The sequence below is a fragment of the Hetaerina americana genome, unplaced genomic scaffold (genome assembly GCF_022747635.1).
Source record: "Hetaerina americana unplaced genomic scaffold, ioHetAmer1.1.p SCAF_4, whole genome shotgun sequence".
Classification (NCBI taxonomy): Eukaryota; Metazoa; Arthropoda; class Insecta; order Odonata; family Calopterygidae; genus Hetaerina; species Hetaerina americana.
Genome location: NW_027286985.1, coordinates 27,973,179 through 27,990,413, shown reverse-complemented (window position 1 = coordinate 27,990,413; position 17,235 = coordinate 27,973,179). Strand labels below are relative to the sequence as shown.

General features: G+C 34.1%; 1 protein-coding gene across 1 annotated transcript in view; it reads left to right on the top strand.

The window, feature by feature from the left end:
• Mdr50 (Multi drug resistance 50) overlaps nt 1-17,235 on the top strand; it is a 66,249-nt gene that overhangs the window by 43,490 nt on the left and 5,524 nt on the right. Inside the window, exons 17-22 of the mRNA XM_071590172.1 lie at nt 4,199-4,294; nt 6,836-6,997; nt 9,322-9,525; nt 10,242-10,483; nt 14,344-14,500; nt 14,920-15,114. Coding sequence (XP_071446273.1) covers nt 4,199-4,294; nt 6,836-6,997; nt 9,322-9,525; nt 10,242-10,483; nt 14,344-14,500; nt 14,920-15,114 — 1,056 coding nt within the window. The remainder of the gene's footprint in view (nt 1-4,198; nt 4,295-6,835; nt 6,998-9,321; nt 9,526-10,241; nt 10,484-14,343; nt 14,501-14,919; nt 15,115-17,235) is intronic.

Here is a 17,235-nt window from a genome sequence, read left to right as displayed (position 1 = left end):
AATGAAGGAACTTAATCATACTGCAAGCCTTATCTTCCCCATACTGCATGTTATTTCAATATATGACTTCCTAAAATGAAACAAATCAATATTAATAACTGTAATTTACAAATTATGAAAATAAGGAAGAATCAGCTCATTTACAGAAGAAATTTTGATGATTTCTTAATAATAATTACTTAAAAAATGCTACCCCCATGTAGGTAAGGAAATTTAATTTTATAAAATATTCTTTTAAAGCCATTAGCAAAACCTTTTGTTATGCCTATGCTATAGGACTCTTTTATTTATTTAAAGCAGTATTTGTATGCAGCAGTGGCACCAATTTACAGTGAAAAATATAACAAAAACATGAGAGAGGGCAAAATACAATAACTGCATAACAATAAACAATGAGAACTGAACATGGACAGGGGAAACATTTAATTTGTTGAAAGGTGGGATAATGCTTGGGTGACAAAATTGTTACATGATAAAAAAAGGATCGACAGTGTGAGGGAGTGAATTTAGAAGGGAGAAGGGGTGAAATAAAGGTGAGGGCTTAGTGAGAGATATCCTAGGAATAGGCAGATGGAGTAGGGAGTGGGTGCGAGTGGACTCAGTTGGTATCCTGTAGTTGAAGAGAGAGAGCAGTTCAGGTCAATCAATAGTCGAGTTTAGGGTGTTGTCGGGGAGTTTTAAATCAGCTTTAAGTCTATGGTGTTGGGGGTTAGAAATGGATAAAGAAGACCAAACAGCATTTGAGGACATACAAGTATTGCGATAATGTGGGACTTGGTGTTTGACTATTTTGGCAAAGAAGTGAGAGATGCAATCAAGGGATTTTAGATTAGATGGGGATGAGGTGGACCAAATTGGGGAGCAACATGATACAATGGGAAGGACAATTGTTGAGAATTACGAATGGAGTGCTATTGGATCTTTAATTTCTGTGAAGTGGTAAAGAAGGCCTAATAGGGACATTGCTTTATTTTTTACAGTCTGTATGTGTTTGGAGTAATTTAGTTTTTGGTCTGTTAAAACGATTAGGACCTTGATCGTTGTAGTTGAATGTGAGGTTTTTTGTCAGAGCAAGAGTCATGATGCTGAATTTTCCAGGGTTTAAGTTAAGCTTCCAGGTATCACACCACAGGGAAATTTGATTTAAGGCAAGTTGAAGGTGAATACAGTCAGAAGTAATATTAATTTGCTTATAAATCTTGCAATCATCAGCATAGAGAATGGTAAAACTTGAGAGGAAATGAGCTGGGAAGGAAAATCATTAATGAATACATTGAAAAGATATGGCCCAAGGACACTGGCCAGGGGACCTCCAGATGTCACAGGAGATCAAGAGGAAGAAGGATCCAAGAGCATCACACGCTGGGTTCTGTTGGTGAGAAAGCTAGAAAGGGGACTGAGGAACATACCATGTATGCCAAACTGTTGGCTGAGTTTATAAAGGAGTTGATGATGGAGGGCGTCGAAAGCCTTGGAGAATTCAAGGTAGATTGCATCAAGTTGATGTGATTTAAGATTTGTCAGGCATGATCTTCCTGGGAGGAAACCATGTTGCTGGGAAGATAAAAAGGGAGAGGTTAAATAATAAATCCTGTTGGGATTAATATGCTCACAAATAGAAGACAGGATTGGAAGCAATGAGATAAGATGATTGTTTGAAAAATCATTCTTGGGACCTGTTTTATGCATCGAAATGGTGTTGACACATTTCCATTGAGGGGGGAAGGTTCCTATGGAAAAACAGCAATTGATCAAGATGGCTTAAAGTTGTGAGAGGGATGAAGTGCAATTGCGAATAAATTTAGTAGTGAGACCATCAGGGCCTGGTGAGCCGTGGAGGGGTATTTTGCAGAGGTATAGAAAAACTTCCTGAGACTCTGTCTGTATGTGGGATAAGGAATGATGTGCATTAGGAAGGAGGGAATGAACAGGCATAATACTGTGGTTAGAAACAGGCTGCAGGCAATTGGAAAAGAATTTTAGAAAGAGGTTTGGTCTCTCTGATTCCACGACATTTTTGGTACCATAGGAAAGTGCTTCGAGAATTTGAGGACGATTACGGCACTGATTGATTAAGGACCTGAATTTTTTGGGGCTAGAGGAAATATTAGAGGAGACAAGTCCCAGATTTCCATCCTAACCCCTACAGGATTATCTTGATTAGTTTTAATAATAGTTTTATATTCATTAATCATTATATTGATGACCTACATTGAGGTCAACAACAACAGTTGCTGTTGTATTATGTATTTAGCCTTAATTGACTTTTTATATGCAAATAATTCTACTTGAATGACATTTACCCATCATTTAATGGCTTTAATTTTTGATAACTCACATTTTAATTTTTCATAAACCATAAATAAGTCCATTTGAGAGTGAAATAATTCAATTGTTTACCCACCAACTGTCACTGAAATAACCTTTACAAAACATGTCTACAAAACCTCTACGTCCCCTGAAGGCTCATACTAGAAAAAATAATGCTTACCCCCTTTTCACAGATTTAAGCTGGATGTGCCACAGATATATTTGCTAAGACATATCTAGTATTTTGTAAATTTGATTAAATTATGGTTTTCCATCACTATTTGATTAATTAATACAGGGATTTCCCTGACTCAATTGATCAAATGGGGATGGAAAACCATAATTAAATCAAGTTGCTCTCCACTTCTTGGCCTTGCAGCCCTCATATCGAACTGAAATTATCTGAGACTATACCAAATAATTGAATAATATAGCTCCGTACAAGAATGAACGTCATCTTTATAAGGGGATGGAATCTAATTATTTAAGCTACCCCAGATTAACTCCATACAAGCTACAAATGAATGAAAAATGGTATTGACATCCATCAGCAAATAATTCTTCACCGACATATCACAGCAAACATGTCTCAGACTGCTCAGGTGCGGGTGGGAAACGGGGAGTCCGGATGGGCAGTGTTAGGAAGGGGTGTAAGGCAGGGTTGCCCTTTATCACTGTTGCTGTTCAACCTGTATGCAGAGGAAATGATCAAAGAGGCATGGGAAGAACTGGAGGTAGGAATGAAAGTGGGCGGGGAATTCGTAAAATCAGTTAGGTTTGCTGATGACCAAGCTTTAGTTTGTCAGTCAGCCAAGGGGCTGCAAGCATTGCTGAGTGAATTGGAAAATCAGTGCGACAGGTATGGGATGAGAATCAATATTAATAAAACAAAGGTTATGCGAATTTCTAGGAAGAAAAAGGCCAAGCTTAACATTAGAATAGGAGGGCAAAAACTAAAGCAGGTAGAACAGTTTACGTATCTCGGTAGTGTTTTGGACCAACACGGTCAAAGTAGTAGGGACGTAAGGAGAAGAATTGCGCAAGGCAAAGAGACTTTCACAAGGAGGAGGGAGTTGGTGACAGGGACTTTGAGTAAGGATGTTAAGAAAAGACTCGTAAAAACTTTGATATGGAGCATAGCTATGTACGGCGCGGAAACGTGGTCATTGAAGCAGGAGGATAGACGTAGACTGGAGGCTTTTGAAATGTGGGTGTGGAGAAGAGTGAAGAAGGTGAAATGGACAGAAAAGAAAACAAATGAGGAAGTACTTGGTATGGTGGGCGAAGAGAGGGGTTTGTTGGGAGCAATCCTATGGAGGCAGGAAAAGTGGATGAAGGGGGTGTTGACCGGCAGTGGGATGTTGAAGACTGTGATAGAGGGTAGAATGTTGGGCAAAAGAGGAAAGGGAAGGAACAGGATAGGGATGTTGGACGGGATGAAGGGAGGAAGAAAGTACTCAGAGATGAAGAAGGACCTGATATAGAGTAGGATGATGGATTTTGTGTTTTGTTAGGAGTAATAAAATGTTTGTTTGGTAGTTGTGTCCATCCAAAAACCTACCTTAACCGGTAGATTACCTTAAAAAAATATGCATATATGCAAATATATGCATATGCAAATATATGCAAATATATGCATATGCAAATATATGCATATGCAAAATATGCAAATACTTATGAAGAAATATTTCTTCAACTTCTATTTCTAACGCTTAATCTAAGATAATATTTCTAAGATTTCTTTCTTTAAGATATACACAGCTTTCAATCACCAAAATCACATATTTATGATTCCAAATGTTTGAAATGCTCATTGACTGTTTTGTCTATGCTATTAGGTATTAGAAATTACCTGAATACTAAACAAATACATATATATCATTTTCAGGTTCTGGCCGAGCCAAATCCCCGAGATGATGCAAATTTGTACTGCATTTATTTTGTGGTTATTGGAACAATTGTTGGCATAGCTACTTTGATACAGGTAAACGAACTGAAATTATTATTAAATTTTACTCAGTCATGGCTCTTTCAACTAATGAAAAGCCCTTTGACAACAGAAAGTATACATTGAATTTTGGCCCCAATAAAGTTTTATGGAGGTCTCTCTCAGATAGGAGCTCTTCATGCAAAGTATAATGAACCCATGACTAAGTCTCCTACTTATTTGTGATATAATAGATACATTTGAAACTGTTGTTGATAATGGTCCAAGGTTTTAAGTGTGTCATTATGGACAATTTTCTTCAAGGTTTTAAAGCCATTGTAGGTGGCATAATCAGGGACACAATGCTCATGATTATGAGCCCTGATGACAAAACAGCTTCTGAGAGCCATCTGTATAATATTGTGAAAATTCATCGAAAGCAACCACCTAATAAGTTAGACAATAAAGTGAAAATTTGATTCTTCTTCTTCAGGAACTAAAGAAAATAAATATGGACATGTAAGAATAATGTATAAATGCAGAAATCTTCAAGATATGAACAGAATTACTTTTTCATAGAAACATATATTTTAAAAGTATACAGACTAATGTTATCATTTGGCCATCATTGAATATATATTTGCATTACTTATTTTAAAAATATTTTAAGTTTTCATTTGTTTAAGAGCACTTTTACTTAAAAAATTAAGCAATGATCTTTCAGTACTTTTGGTGTTCATTTGGTCTCTTTACATGATGTTAAGATCATACATGAATATTCTTACAGTTTTAATTTCAAAAAGTGTTTCCCTAAAACATGGCACCAATTAGGGCTCTTCATTATCAACAGCACTGATTTGCTCATTCCCAAATGACTGACATCTTCACACCACTTCACAGCTTGTTTGTTCAATACACATGCACTACACTGAATGTCACAAGTACCTTGCCCCTATGATAATGGTGTTTATTGGCTCCTAAAATACATGTTTGGGACTGTGTGGAACACACCACATTGATTGCAAATATTGCAGAAAAACACCATTCATTGTAGCTAGAGTTTCAATACAACTGTACAATCACAAATAAGAAAAATAATGAGCAGAAGCAGTAACAACCTATGTAAGAATAAAATTATTATCTACAGAGAGATATCTGAATTCATCCACTTTATAGCATTGATGTTCACACAGGAACTGATTAAGTTGAGACTTAAATGACAAGCAAGTTTCTATTTCCCTTAGTTTTCTAGGTGATGACTTCAGGAATTTCACTCCAGCATTCTTTTGTTTCCCCCAAATCCCAACTAACTTAAGAACAAGGCAATATGGGAACAACAAAAATGATTTTGATTCAGCTGAGTACAATTTAACTGTTTTCAATCTTCCTGTTAGAAAAGATTGTAACCATTGGTTGGCTATCCCAGAGATTCCATTTTCCTCAAGTTTGCTCACTAATACTGCATGATCCAATAAGTCAAAAACCTTTTTAAAGGCATAGAAAATGCCAATTACATTATTCCCTTTGTCTAATTTAAGTAGTTTATCATGAATGAATTTATATATTTCAGTTTCAGTTGATTTAATTTTCATTAACCCAAATTGAGAATCAGGGAGAATATTGAATTTACTTAGGAAGCATAACAATCTATTTTACATTACTTGTTCTAGTATCTTGAAGAAAACAAATAGAATGGAAATAGACCTATAATTATTCATGTTTTGTGGGTCACCCCCTTTGAACACTAGGAAGACTTTAGCTACCTTTATCTGTTATGGAAAATGCCTGAAGAAAGGGATTCATTCACTAAATTGGTAATAAAATTGATAGTTAAAGAATTAACCGTGCCTTTTAGCAGAAAGAGCATTGTATATCATCTTATTTGGCTGAGTGTTTCTTGCTTATTTTTTTAATAATGCTGTGGATTTCTTTGCCATCTGCAGAGTGAAGAAAGATTGTTTGAGAATCTTATACACTACATGTCATTTTCATAAACAACATTTAGTGTTATTGTTCATTGATATAAACAGCATTGATAGGCTCCCCTATAGTTTGTCTCATCACTGTAATCCATATGGTAGGGCCTAAGACATTAACTTCTGGTAGGATCTTCTTTTCAGCCTATCCAAATATACTGTAAATGAACATAAATGGTGCCCTGGAATTGGGCAGTATAGATATACACCAGCACTATTAATTGGCAACTCCTGATATGGAAAGCACTCAACAGCTTTTCTCCTAAAAGACAGGCTTAAATGTTTGTGTTAAAATATGTACACTATTCACTCTACGTGAATCATTTGATGGATTGAGTACTCTTTGATCCATTAATAATTTTTTTCTGTGGAGAACTGGTGTTGATGATATAAGTCATGGATTTACACAAGGATTTAAAAAAAATCTTGACTGAAAACCTTTGGTTCTAGGTGCCTCAATTCTTAGGTTGTATAAATATTCACCATTGCATATAGTCATTGATTTTAGCATTGGATGCGATTCTGATTTAAAAACATTTATTGATTTCAATTTTGTCATTAACTTTAAAGAATTTCTAAGATCATTTTCAAATATGCCCATATTTCCCTCTTTCAATCACAGATGTACTCTTTTGGAGTGGCAGGAGAAAAGCTAACCATGAGGCTAAGAAGTTTGTTGTTTGATGCAATGGTACGCCAAGAAGTAGGATGGTTTGATGACAAAGAAAACAACACTGGAGCTTTGTGCGCAAGGCTTTCTGGAGAAGCCTCTAGTGTACAGGGGGTAAGTTACAATGTAATGAAAAATGGTTATGAAGGATTTATCTTCACAAAAATTTTTTTGATTCATATTAGCATAACTAGTACATTTTTTCAGGAGATCCATGGCCCTCCATCTATTGGGCATTGTAAAAAGTACTGGGGTGCTGTCTTGGGCATTGTAAAAAGTAGTCTTATCTTCTTTTTTTGAGAATCGACTAGGTTCATATAATAGGCCAACTATTAATAATATTTTAAGCTAGATCTACAAAAATTATTTAATTTAAAAATGCACAATATCTAAATTAGCTTCATATGCCGCTTTTTGGCTAAGATATCAAAATATTCCCTGCTGTCACTTGTTGCTTGCTTGGTTCTTAATGTTGATCAGGGTTAAATTTTAAAATCTGCACTGAGTTATTGTGCTCCTTGGAATTGTCTTAATTCGACTCAAAGAGGGAAAAATTCTCTCATACCTACTGAGCCAACAGGTGGGGTGACGGCAGCTTGTAGTAGTATATAGAGATTGGAAGTGAATTCTTTCTGCATATCTGGCTTCAATAAAGGCAAACTGATCACTGTTCTTTTGTTTCTGAGCATATTTTCCACTGATAAAATGGCCTCCTGTGAGGAATACACAGTGGTTAAGAAATGGTGTATGTTTTAATTGTTTATAAAAGGTCTGCATGATTGAAATCCAGCTTCAGAAAGTCATAAAAAGACTGTGTAATAGGAAGAATTTTGAATCAGTTTTTGTCATTATTTATGATCTTGTCCAGGCCCACTGCAAATCTCATTATATATCCTAGAACATTTCATATTTGGATGTTTTCTTTTCATTGAGAACCATTTTGAAAATATTAGCTGGTTAAGTAAGTCTGATTTACCATTAAAAGTGTATTGCTTTTACTTCAAATATATGTATAAATATGTATGTTATAAGTATTTATGTACTTTCTGGCCAAATTTTTCCGGTAAGTAATGTATTAACTCAAAAGTTAAGGATTAAAATCCTGCCTTGGGCATGGTTGTAGTGCCAAATTTGGTTGTTCAGCCCCCTTGAAACCTATTGAAAATCAAGAGTGGCTTTACAGGATTCCTGAGGTGGACAAGCTACCAGATATTTCTGGAGAACAAAAAGAAGAGCTCAAAAAAATAGGGGTGTTCACTGGTTGCAGTCCTACAAAACATAGGGCCTTGCACTAGATATAAAAAAAAGCCGAAGTAAAGCTGCAAATATTGTCCTCACTTGATGGAATGCAAATGAAATTTTCTGTCCGTCATCTCCCCTAATAACTGCTACTTCTACTCATTTGATGGATTTCACATGCCCATCTGTGATGAAATGGCGAATTATTATTGCCTTATTTGTGAGAACTGTAGCAGCATCACTTGCTTCTTCCAATAGTATTTTTATTGGTCAAATGTCTTCAGATGTTACTTCTCTGTGAATATTAACTTTAATCTATTCCAGAGTATTCCTGAAAGTACAGCCCAACACTTCAGGCCCCTTCAGTTATTAGAGGATCAGTAAATTCTGATCTGCTTCATTTTCTATAATCATTGGGGCCCTTCCTTGCCAGTCATTAACCTCTTTGACAATAAGTTTTTAAAAAATCGGAATCTGATTTATATAAAATTGTTCACCTAACCAACATAATATATTCTAATGTTGCCTTTAGGGATAATATCAAGTTTTGTGATCAGACACTTCACCTAAGTCATTTTTGAAAACATAAAATACTCAATTGTTCCCGGCTCAACTTTGTGAAAATTCATGCTAATTAAATGAAGAATACAACGTATCTTTCCACTGCCCTTTATTCACGTACAACTAGTTTCAATGCTCAAGCATCATCATCAGGTACCTGATGATGATGCTTGAGCGTTGAAACCGGTTGTACATGAATCATTGACATTGGAAAGATACATTGTATTCTTCATTTAATTAACATAAAATACCACTGTTGGGAACAAGAACCTAATGCCGAGAAGACATTGTGTAGGCCCAGTACTGTTGGTATAGAACCATGGTAATGACCACAATGCATTTGATCATTGGGCAAATAATGACTCACCATGCACTCTATGGAATTTTTGAATCAACATTATTCTTGTTTAACAAAAATAATTCATTTAGAATGAAAATTTAAACTATTATTGGAGTAATTGTAACTAGCTGAATTAATTATGACTCCAAGCCCCTATATATGTACTTACATAATGTCATATTAATGAATGTGAATTATGAATGCTGTGCACCCAAAGATTAAAAATATTATTTAGTGCTAAAACTAAGAAGCATTTTATGTATTTAATAATATGGATTAATATGCACTCTCTCAACAGGCAACTGGGAGTAGAATTGGTACAATTCTGCAGTCTATAGCAACAGTGATCTTGGCTCTTGCATTAGCTCTCTACTATGAGTGGCGCCTTGGTCTAGTTACATTGACATTCTGCCCAGTCATTATTGTGACCACATTTGTCCAGAGAAGAGTAATGATGGGGGAGACACTTTCCAACAAAGCTGGAATTGAAAAATCTTCAAAGGTGAAAAATATCCTTCATCTAACCTGCTACTCTAATGAGTTACAATTAACATCCACTACTGGAAAATGAATTTATTATTAAAATATGTAATAAAATTAATAATTATTATTTAAAATTATAATAAAATTGGTATGTGAGGTGGGTATAGACCAGAGGTAGCTTGTCTGCCTGTAGAGCCAAATGTCACTGGTTCAATTCCTGTGACCGGCGAAAATATTTCAGCTTAGGAAAAATTTTTTAATGGTTTTTCAGAACGAGACAACCACACATTAATATAAAAACACGATAATGGTATTTTGGAATGACACAATGAGAAAAATAGATTTGTGCTAAAAAGCTACTCTGAACCCTGGGTGAAAGGCAACAGTTTCACCATTAGGCACTGGTGGTACAGACCGAGAGGGTCGGCCCGGCATCAGCTGCCCCAGCTGCCTGCAAGAGGGTAGTTCATGGTATCAGCTGCAGTACTGCAATGTGGAAGGAAATGGGAAACTACCACATTATTCCCCAAAGAATATGCACTCTTGCCTTGCATTCAAGATTATGGGCTGCAGTAAACAAATCCTAGGATTGAATTACTGATGATGATGATTAAAAATTATAATTTTTTCAGATTTTTCATGCCTAGAATTGATCATTAGTTATTACAAAACTAAAAATGCAGCGGAAAGATACCATTCCCTCTATTAACTAGTCAAATTATCTTTTTCTTTCAGTTGGCTGTGGAATCAATTGGAAACATTCGAACAGTGGCTGGCCTTTGCGCAGAGCCAAAATTTATCAATTTATATATCAAAGAACTGGAAAATCCTCACCAATTAGCTTTACGTAACACACACTACCGAGGTTTTGTCTTTGGTGTTGCCAGGGGCATAATGTTCTTTGCCTATGCAACAAGCATGTACTATGGAGGAACATTAGTAGCAAATGAAGGACTTGACTTCTCTAAAGTCTTCAAGTAAGTAGACTAAACCCAATAATCATAGCAAGAAATAACTAAAATTGAGTCATATAATCTATTTAAAATAAATCAATGAGAAAAATAAATAATTCTACGGGAATTAAATTTGCCCTGAGGATAGGCTGAGTTGTAAAAATGCTGCTTACAAGATGAATTAATAAGTATTCAAGGAATACTAGCAACTCTTATCAGAACAAAAAGTATAATGGTTTCCCTGTGAGATTGGATTCATAAATTATGCAATTTACAGGTGTGTGCTTATTAATTTCATTATTTTGTGGAAAGTGTCTCACTTAGAATTTCACCGCCAATGCACAAATTTGGACCTGAGTAACATTTTTTGAACACATTAGTTACTAGGTGAAAACCTATTAGGGCAAGTTTTCTTTACTAAAGGTTAGGCTTCTGGAAAAGCTCTAGCGCACAATTTGTGAAATGCTTACTTACGGTACCTGTATGTTACTGAAACACCACTAATGGATTTACTCACACATTGAAGGAAATAGAAATTATTGCTTTGATAATCTATAAATGCCTTTTTTTTTTTAGGAATTATTTAGGTTTTGAGTGCTTGAAAAAAATTTCAAGCGCTCAATTCTCTCCCTTAAATTTTTCATGGTTAAGGATGCACTCATCAGCTTCAGAAGCAGTACTACAAGTGAAAAATCACACTGTTTGAATTTAAGCTATAAATATAGACAATGTATAGCAAAATCTCTATCCATGAACCTTCATACAATAAAGACTTCCATAGAACAAACTCTTATCTTGGTTCTAGCACCACAGTTTGTAAATTTAATACAAAATACCTCCCTACAGTGAACCTCTTAAACCACAAAACCATCCTGTTATGCAGATTAAATATGGCCCATGGCATGAAATTTACATACTTACAATGATTCATATGGAAATGATTATTAAAATTCACTTTTGCTCTACTGCATTTACATGATATTATCATGACCACAAGATTGATGGGAGTCAATATACTATGGCTGCATCTTCCCTCTTCCCCAAATCACCAATCCAAATTGAAGTCAGTTTTTGCACATCTCAGAAGATGAATGGAACAGCCTTCAAATAGAAAAGCATCTCGTAAGAGTATTGACCCTATTCTCACAAATTATTCCATTAGATATTCCCATTCAGAGTATCACTACTAACGATTATTATTCCTGTACTTCTTAGGTTTTGTCAAGGCCTAGAGGTTAACAGGTCTGGCTATGGTGTTTAGTCAAAAGTGATTTGCCATCTATTTTGATCCCTTGTGAGGGAACTTTTACCTTTTATTTGGTCATCAATTTATGAAATTTGCTTCAGGGTATTAATAGCTACTTTGTGGAATCTTGCTCTTTATAAGCTAATTGTATAAGGGACGATATTTTTTTACAAGATAATGAGAGTAATCATGCAATGAATTTATATTTTACACAAAAAACCTTGCTATGCACAATGGCTTAATAGCTTCAGAAATATTTTGAAATGTACCATAATTTTATGATTTATGCTTCCATATTTCATCTTTTATGTCTATCAATTTATCTATGTTGTAAAGAATGCACAAAATTTGTAAGATTGCCAGCAAGAATGCAAACAGATTTTTCACACTAAAAGAGCACTTTCATCCTGATACCTTGAGTTACATTGCATAGTTCTCACCGATATGTAGTATTTGCCAGTCATTTTACAGAAAAGATGCAAACTCATCTTTTCTGTAAAATTACATTAGTTAAATGGCTTGGATATACTACTTAAAAGGCAGTTCAAATGTTGGCAAAATGTTGAATTCTTGATAAATGCAATAATTACATGGAAAAGTAACACTTAATCAAATGTTTGATAGCATACATGAATATTAATATTCATTGATAATATTTTTGTGCGGGACCTTGCATGTATTTAATTAAATTTGCTACAAGTCTTATGTGTAGAATTGGCATGATAATGATACCCAATGCTCATGAGGATATTCCTGCCCCCAAAGCCAGCAACACTGTGTGTGCAGTCCATTACAACCTTTTGTACAATTACAAAGATTTAGCGGAAAGTCCAATTACAGATTATGTAGTCATTATTAAGAGTAGTTAACAGGTCAATTTAGGATTTGATGGTCAATGAGACTATCCCTGCTACACTTCTATGTTTCACCTAATATGAGGCTAAACATTTTAACACCCTAAGCCATTCCCTATCTCCAAATTATTTCTGCTTCCCTTCACTCCAACCCATATGCCTTTACTTTTCCTCCCTGTTACTTGCTAAAATTCTCCCTTCTATTACAGTTTGCAACATTTTGTTGCCTTTAAATGTCTTCACATCTGTTTTCCCTGCTTTCTTTGAATTTCTTATCGGCGACCTCTCTTCCCTTCCAGGTCATTATGTGAGGGTAATTAGAAAAGTTCTCAGAATGGAATAGAAATGAATGAGTCATATCAGTGAAACTTATATCATTTTTCAATGTAGTATCCCTGTAGACTAATGCACTTGGTCCAGCAATGTTCTAATATCTTGATCCCATCTCAAAAATTAGATTCCTTCAGGCCTGCAAAATATCCATATACTTTGACTTTTAATTCTTTGTTTGAAGAGAATCTCCATCCACCAAGGATTTTTTTGAGCTTGGGGAAGAGGTAGAAATCTAATGGAGACAAATAAGGTGAATAAGGTGGGTGTGGCAAAAATTCATGTCTTAGTTCACTTATTTTTGCCATGGCAACAACATTTATGTTTAGGCATGAATTATCTTGATGAAAGATGACTTTCTTCCTTGCCAAATCTGGTCTTTTTTGTGTATTTTTTGCTGAAGTTGGTCCAGGATGTTAGCTTAGTATTTTCCAGTAATATTTTGACCAGTGAGAAGGTAATCTATCAACAGAACCCCTTTTGCATCCCAGAAAACTGAAGCTATCATTTTTCCGGCTGACCATTATTGCTTTCGTCTCTTTGGTTCTGATAAAGCAACATGCTTCCATTGCTATGACAGCTATTTTGTCTCTGGGGTATAGCAGTGGACCCAAGTTTCACCTGTGGTCACAAACTGGTGCAGAATATCTTGTTGTGCTCTTAAAATAGGTCAAGCATTGTTAAGAAATTTCCATTCTGATGCGTTTGTGATCCTGTGTCAAGAGTTGTGGCACCCATCTAGCAGATAATTTTCTCATATCCAATTCCAATGTTAAAATGTGATATGCCCATTCTAATGATATCCCAACAACTTCGTTGATTTCTTGCACTTTCAGTCGGCAATCCTCCATGACCACTTAATGCACTTTTGGAATATAGTGGCACATTTTGGCTGGCCACTACGCAGATCATCATCTAAGCTGTCCCGACCAAACTTAAACTCATTTGTCCACTCGGCAACAGTTGAATATGAGGGAGTAGTACTCCAGAGCGTTCTAAAAGTCGCCATGAATTTCCTTTGCTTTCATATCTTTCTTGACAAAGTATTTAATCATTACCCGAATCTCAATTTTTTCCACCTTCACAAACCACTACACAGGAACAACAACAGGGAGGTGTTTGCACCACAGATATCTTCCCAGAGCACTGTTGCATTACATGTTTACTCATAAAGGATTACATATTACTATGTGGGATTCCAAGAACATTTCTGACTACCCTCATAATTCAACCTTAACTTGCCTTGAAATTACATCTTCTTATTTGTAGCCAAATGTATTACTTATTGATATGGGTACAGAAGGTTTCTCTTAACTCTTCCTTGATGAATCAAGGGCACACGGTGTACCATTCAAAATTCATGTGGGATTCAGATATCATTTAATTTTCTTTTCATGTAAATACAACTATGTACTAGATTCTCATATATTCATACTGTTCCTATTTTTCCTCAGGGTATCACAATCACTTATCATGGGAACCTTCTCTGTAGCTAATGCCTTAGCTTTTGCACCAAATGTTGACAAAGGGTTAATTGCAGCTGAAAGAATATTCAAACTGTTAGCAAGAAAGCCACTGATAACAGATCCAAGATTCCCTACAGAGTTATGGGTAAGTTATCTTTCCTTTTATAAATCTCATAAATGAATGTTTTCTCATTTGACATATATCTTAGAGATTCATGAGCATAGCCATACATGATACTGATTGAATAAATACTACCCTGGAGAATACAAATGGGTACCTAATAACCAAGCTATTGCTCTAAAAAATATAATGTCATTAAGCTGAGATCTTACCTCTAATATGCCCTGGCATTTCACCATAATCATTTCTACCTATGGTAACAAGCCATTCTTATTGAAAACGCAACATAAACAATCAGGAGTATAAGGATGGAAATGCACCAGTCAGTATAACCCTGAGTGAATAGAAAGTGACTTAAACAAGCATTGATATCTTAAATGTTTAACCTTTTATACTTTATGAACAAAATTGACTAATTTATTATATACTAATTCAACTTTTAGGTAGCTAAAGGAAATGCTAGTTTTTCACAAGTGAAATTCTACTATCCCACGCGAACAACAGTTAATGTGCTGAAAGGGCTGGATTTAGTGGTAAAGAAAGGACAAACAGTGGCACTAGTTGGGGCCAGTGGATGTGGAAAGTCTACATGTATACAATTACTTGAAAGGTTTTATGATCCTGTGTCTGGCACAGTGGTAAGTTAATACACATTAGTATAAAAACAAAGAATGTATGAAATAGGTAATTTAAAAAATCATAGAAATTTAACATTAATCATCTTTATTAATTGTGAAAAAAGATTGCATTGTTAATTTAAAATCATTAGCTACATGAATTTGAACCTTGTGCACTCCGAAGACAAGTTGGCCTTCCCTAAAAATAATGTAGTTTTACTCTTATGTTCAATGATATTCAGGATGATTTTTTTAGGAGAGCATCGCATTGAACTATGGTTACCAAGCATACAGCTTTTCCCAGACATGCCCTCTTTTTGAATGTGACCGATCGCATCCAGAGGGGATTTTGATATTGGAATTTTTCATGAAGAGATATATATGCATGTACATATATTTGCGCCTGTGCTTAATGTAAATGCATACACAGAATCACAAAGCGCTCTCTTTTTCAGATGAAAGTTTCTTATTTTGCCTAACATTTCAATTATGTTTCTGTTTACAGTAATGTTTGTTGAACATTTAACTCAAATTATCTGGAAACTCTGCATTTGAATTATAAATCTTACTTGCATAGGTCAAGCAGACCTTCAGTTTTGCTTGTGTACTCTCTTTTTAACAACATATGGAATAGATTTGATTGATAGGAGTTTTTCATGCAGTGAAAAATATGCAAGTGTTGCAGTAAGGGCATAATCATTTTGAGAGTCATTTCATTAGGATGGTGAGAGATTTTCTTATGTTGGGTGTGGGTGATGTGAAAGATTGTGATTTGGAAATTTAAATGGCATTGATGGGTTGGTTTTAATGAAGTGTTTCAAAAAAGTCCAGGTGAAATTGAATATTGTATGTCTTCCTCCATTTTTCACATGTAAATATGTGCATGTATAGGTATAATTTGAAAGCATCCTCCTGTTTATAATTTCCTCTATTAATTCTTTTTCCATGACCTTTGTCCCATATTAACTCAAAAGACTGGTTACCATATATCTAGCAAAAGAGAAGTTCTGTGATGATTGGGTGTTACAGTGAGCTTACATAAATACAAGGGTTGCTCAATAAAGTGATCATATATTTTCATATATCATATATGGGTGTGTATGTATCTATATAAATAAATTCATGCATATATATATATATATATATATATATATACGCATGTATATATATATGTATATATATATATAAAATATATATATATATATATATATATATATATATATATATATATATATATATATATATATGTATGTATATGTATGTATATGTATGTATATGTATGTATATGTATGTATATGTATGTATATGTATGTATATGTATGTATATGTATGTATATGTATGTATATGTATGTATATGTATGTATATGTATGTATATGTATGTATATGTATGTATATGTATGTATATGTATGTATATGTATGTATATGTATGTATATGTATGTATATGTATGTATATGTATGTATATGTATGTATATGTATGTATATGTATGTATATGTATGTATATGTATGTATATGTATGTATATGTATGTATATGTATGTATATGTATGTATATGTATGTATATGTATGTATATGTATGTATATGTATGTATATGTATGTATATGTATGTATATGTATGTATATGTATGTATATGTATGTATATGTATGTATATGTATGTATATGTATGTATATGTATGTATATGTATGTATATGTATGTATATGTATGTATATGTATGTATATGTATGTATATGTATGTATATGTATGTATATGTATGTATATGTATGTATATGTATGTATATGTATGTATATGTATGTATATGTATGTATATGTATGTATATGTATGTATATGTATGTATATGTATGTATATGTATGTATATGTATGTATATGTATGTATATGTATGTATATGTATGTATATGTATGTATATGTATGTATATGTATGTATATGTATGTATATGTATGTATATGTATGTATATGTATGTATATGTATGTATATGTATGTATATGTATGTATATGTATGTATATGTATGTATATGTATGTATATGTATGTATATGTATGTATATGTATGTATATGTATGTATATGTATGTATATGTATGTATATGTATGTATATGTATGTATATGTATGTATATGTATGTATATGTATG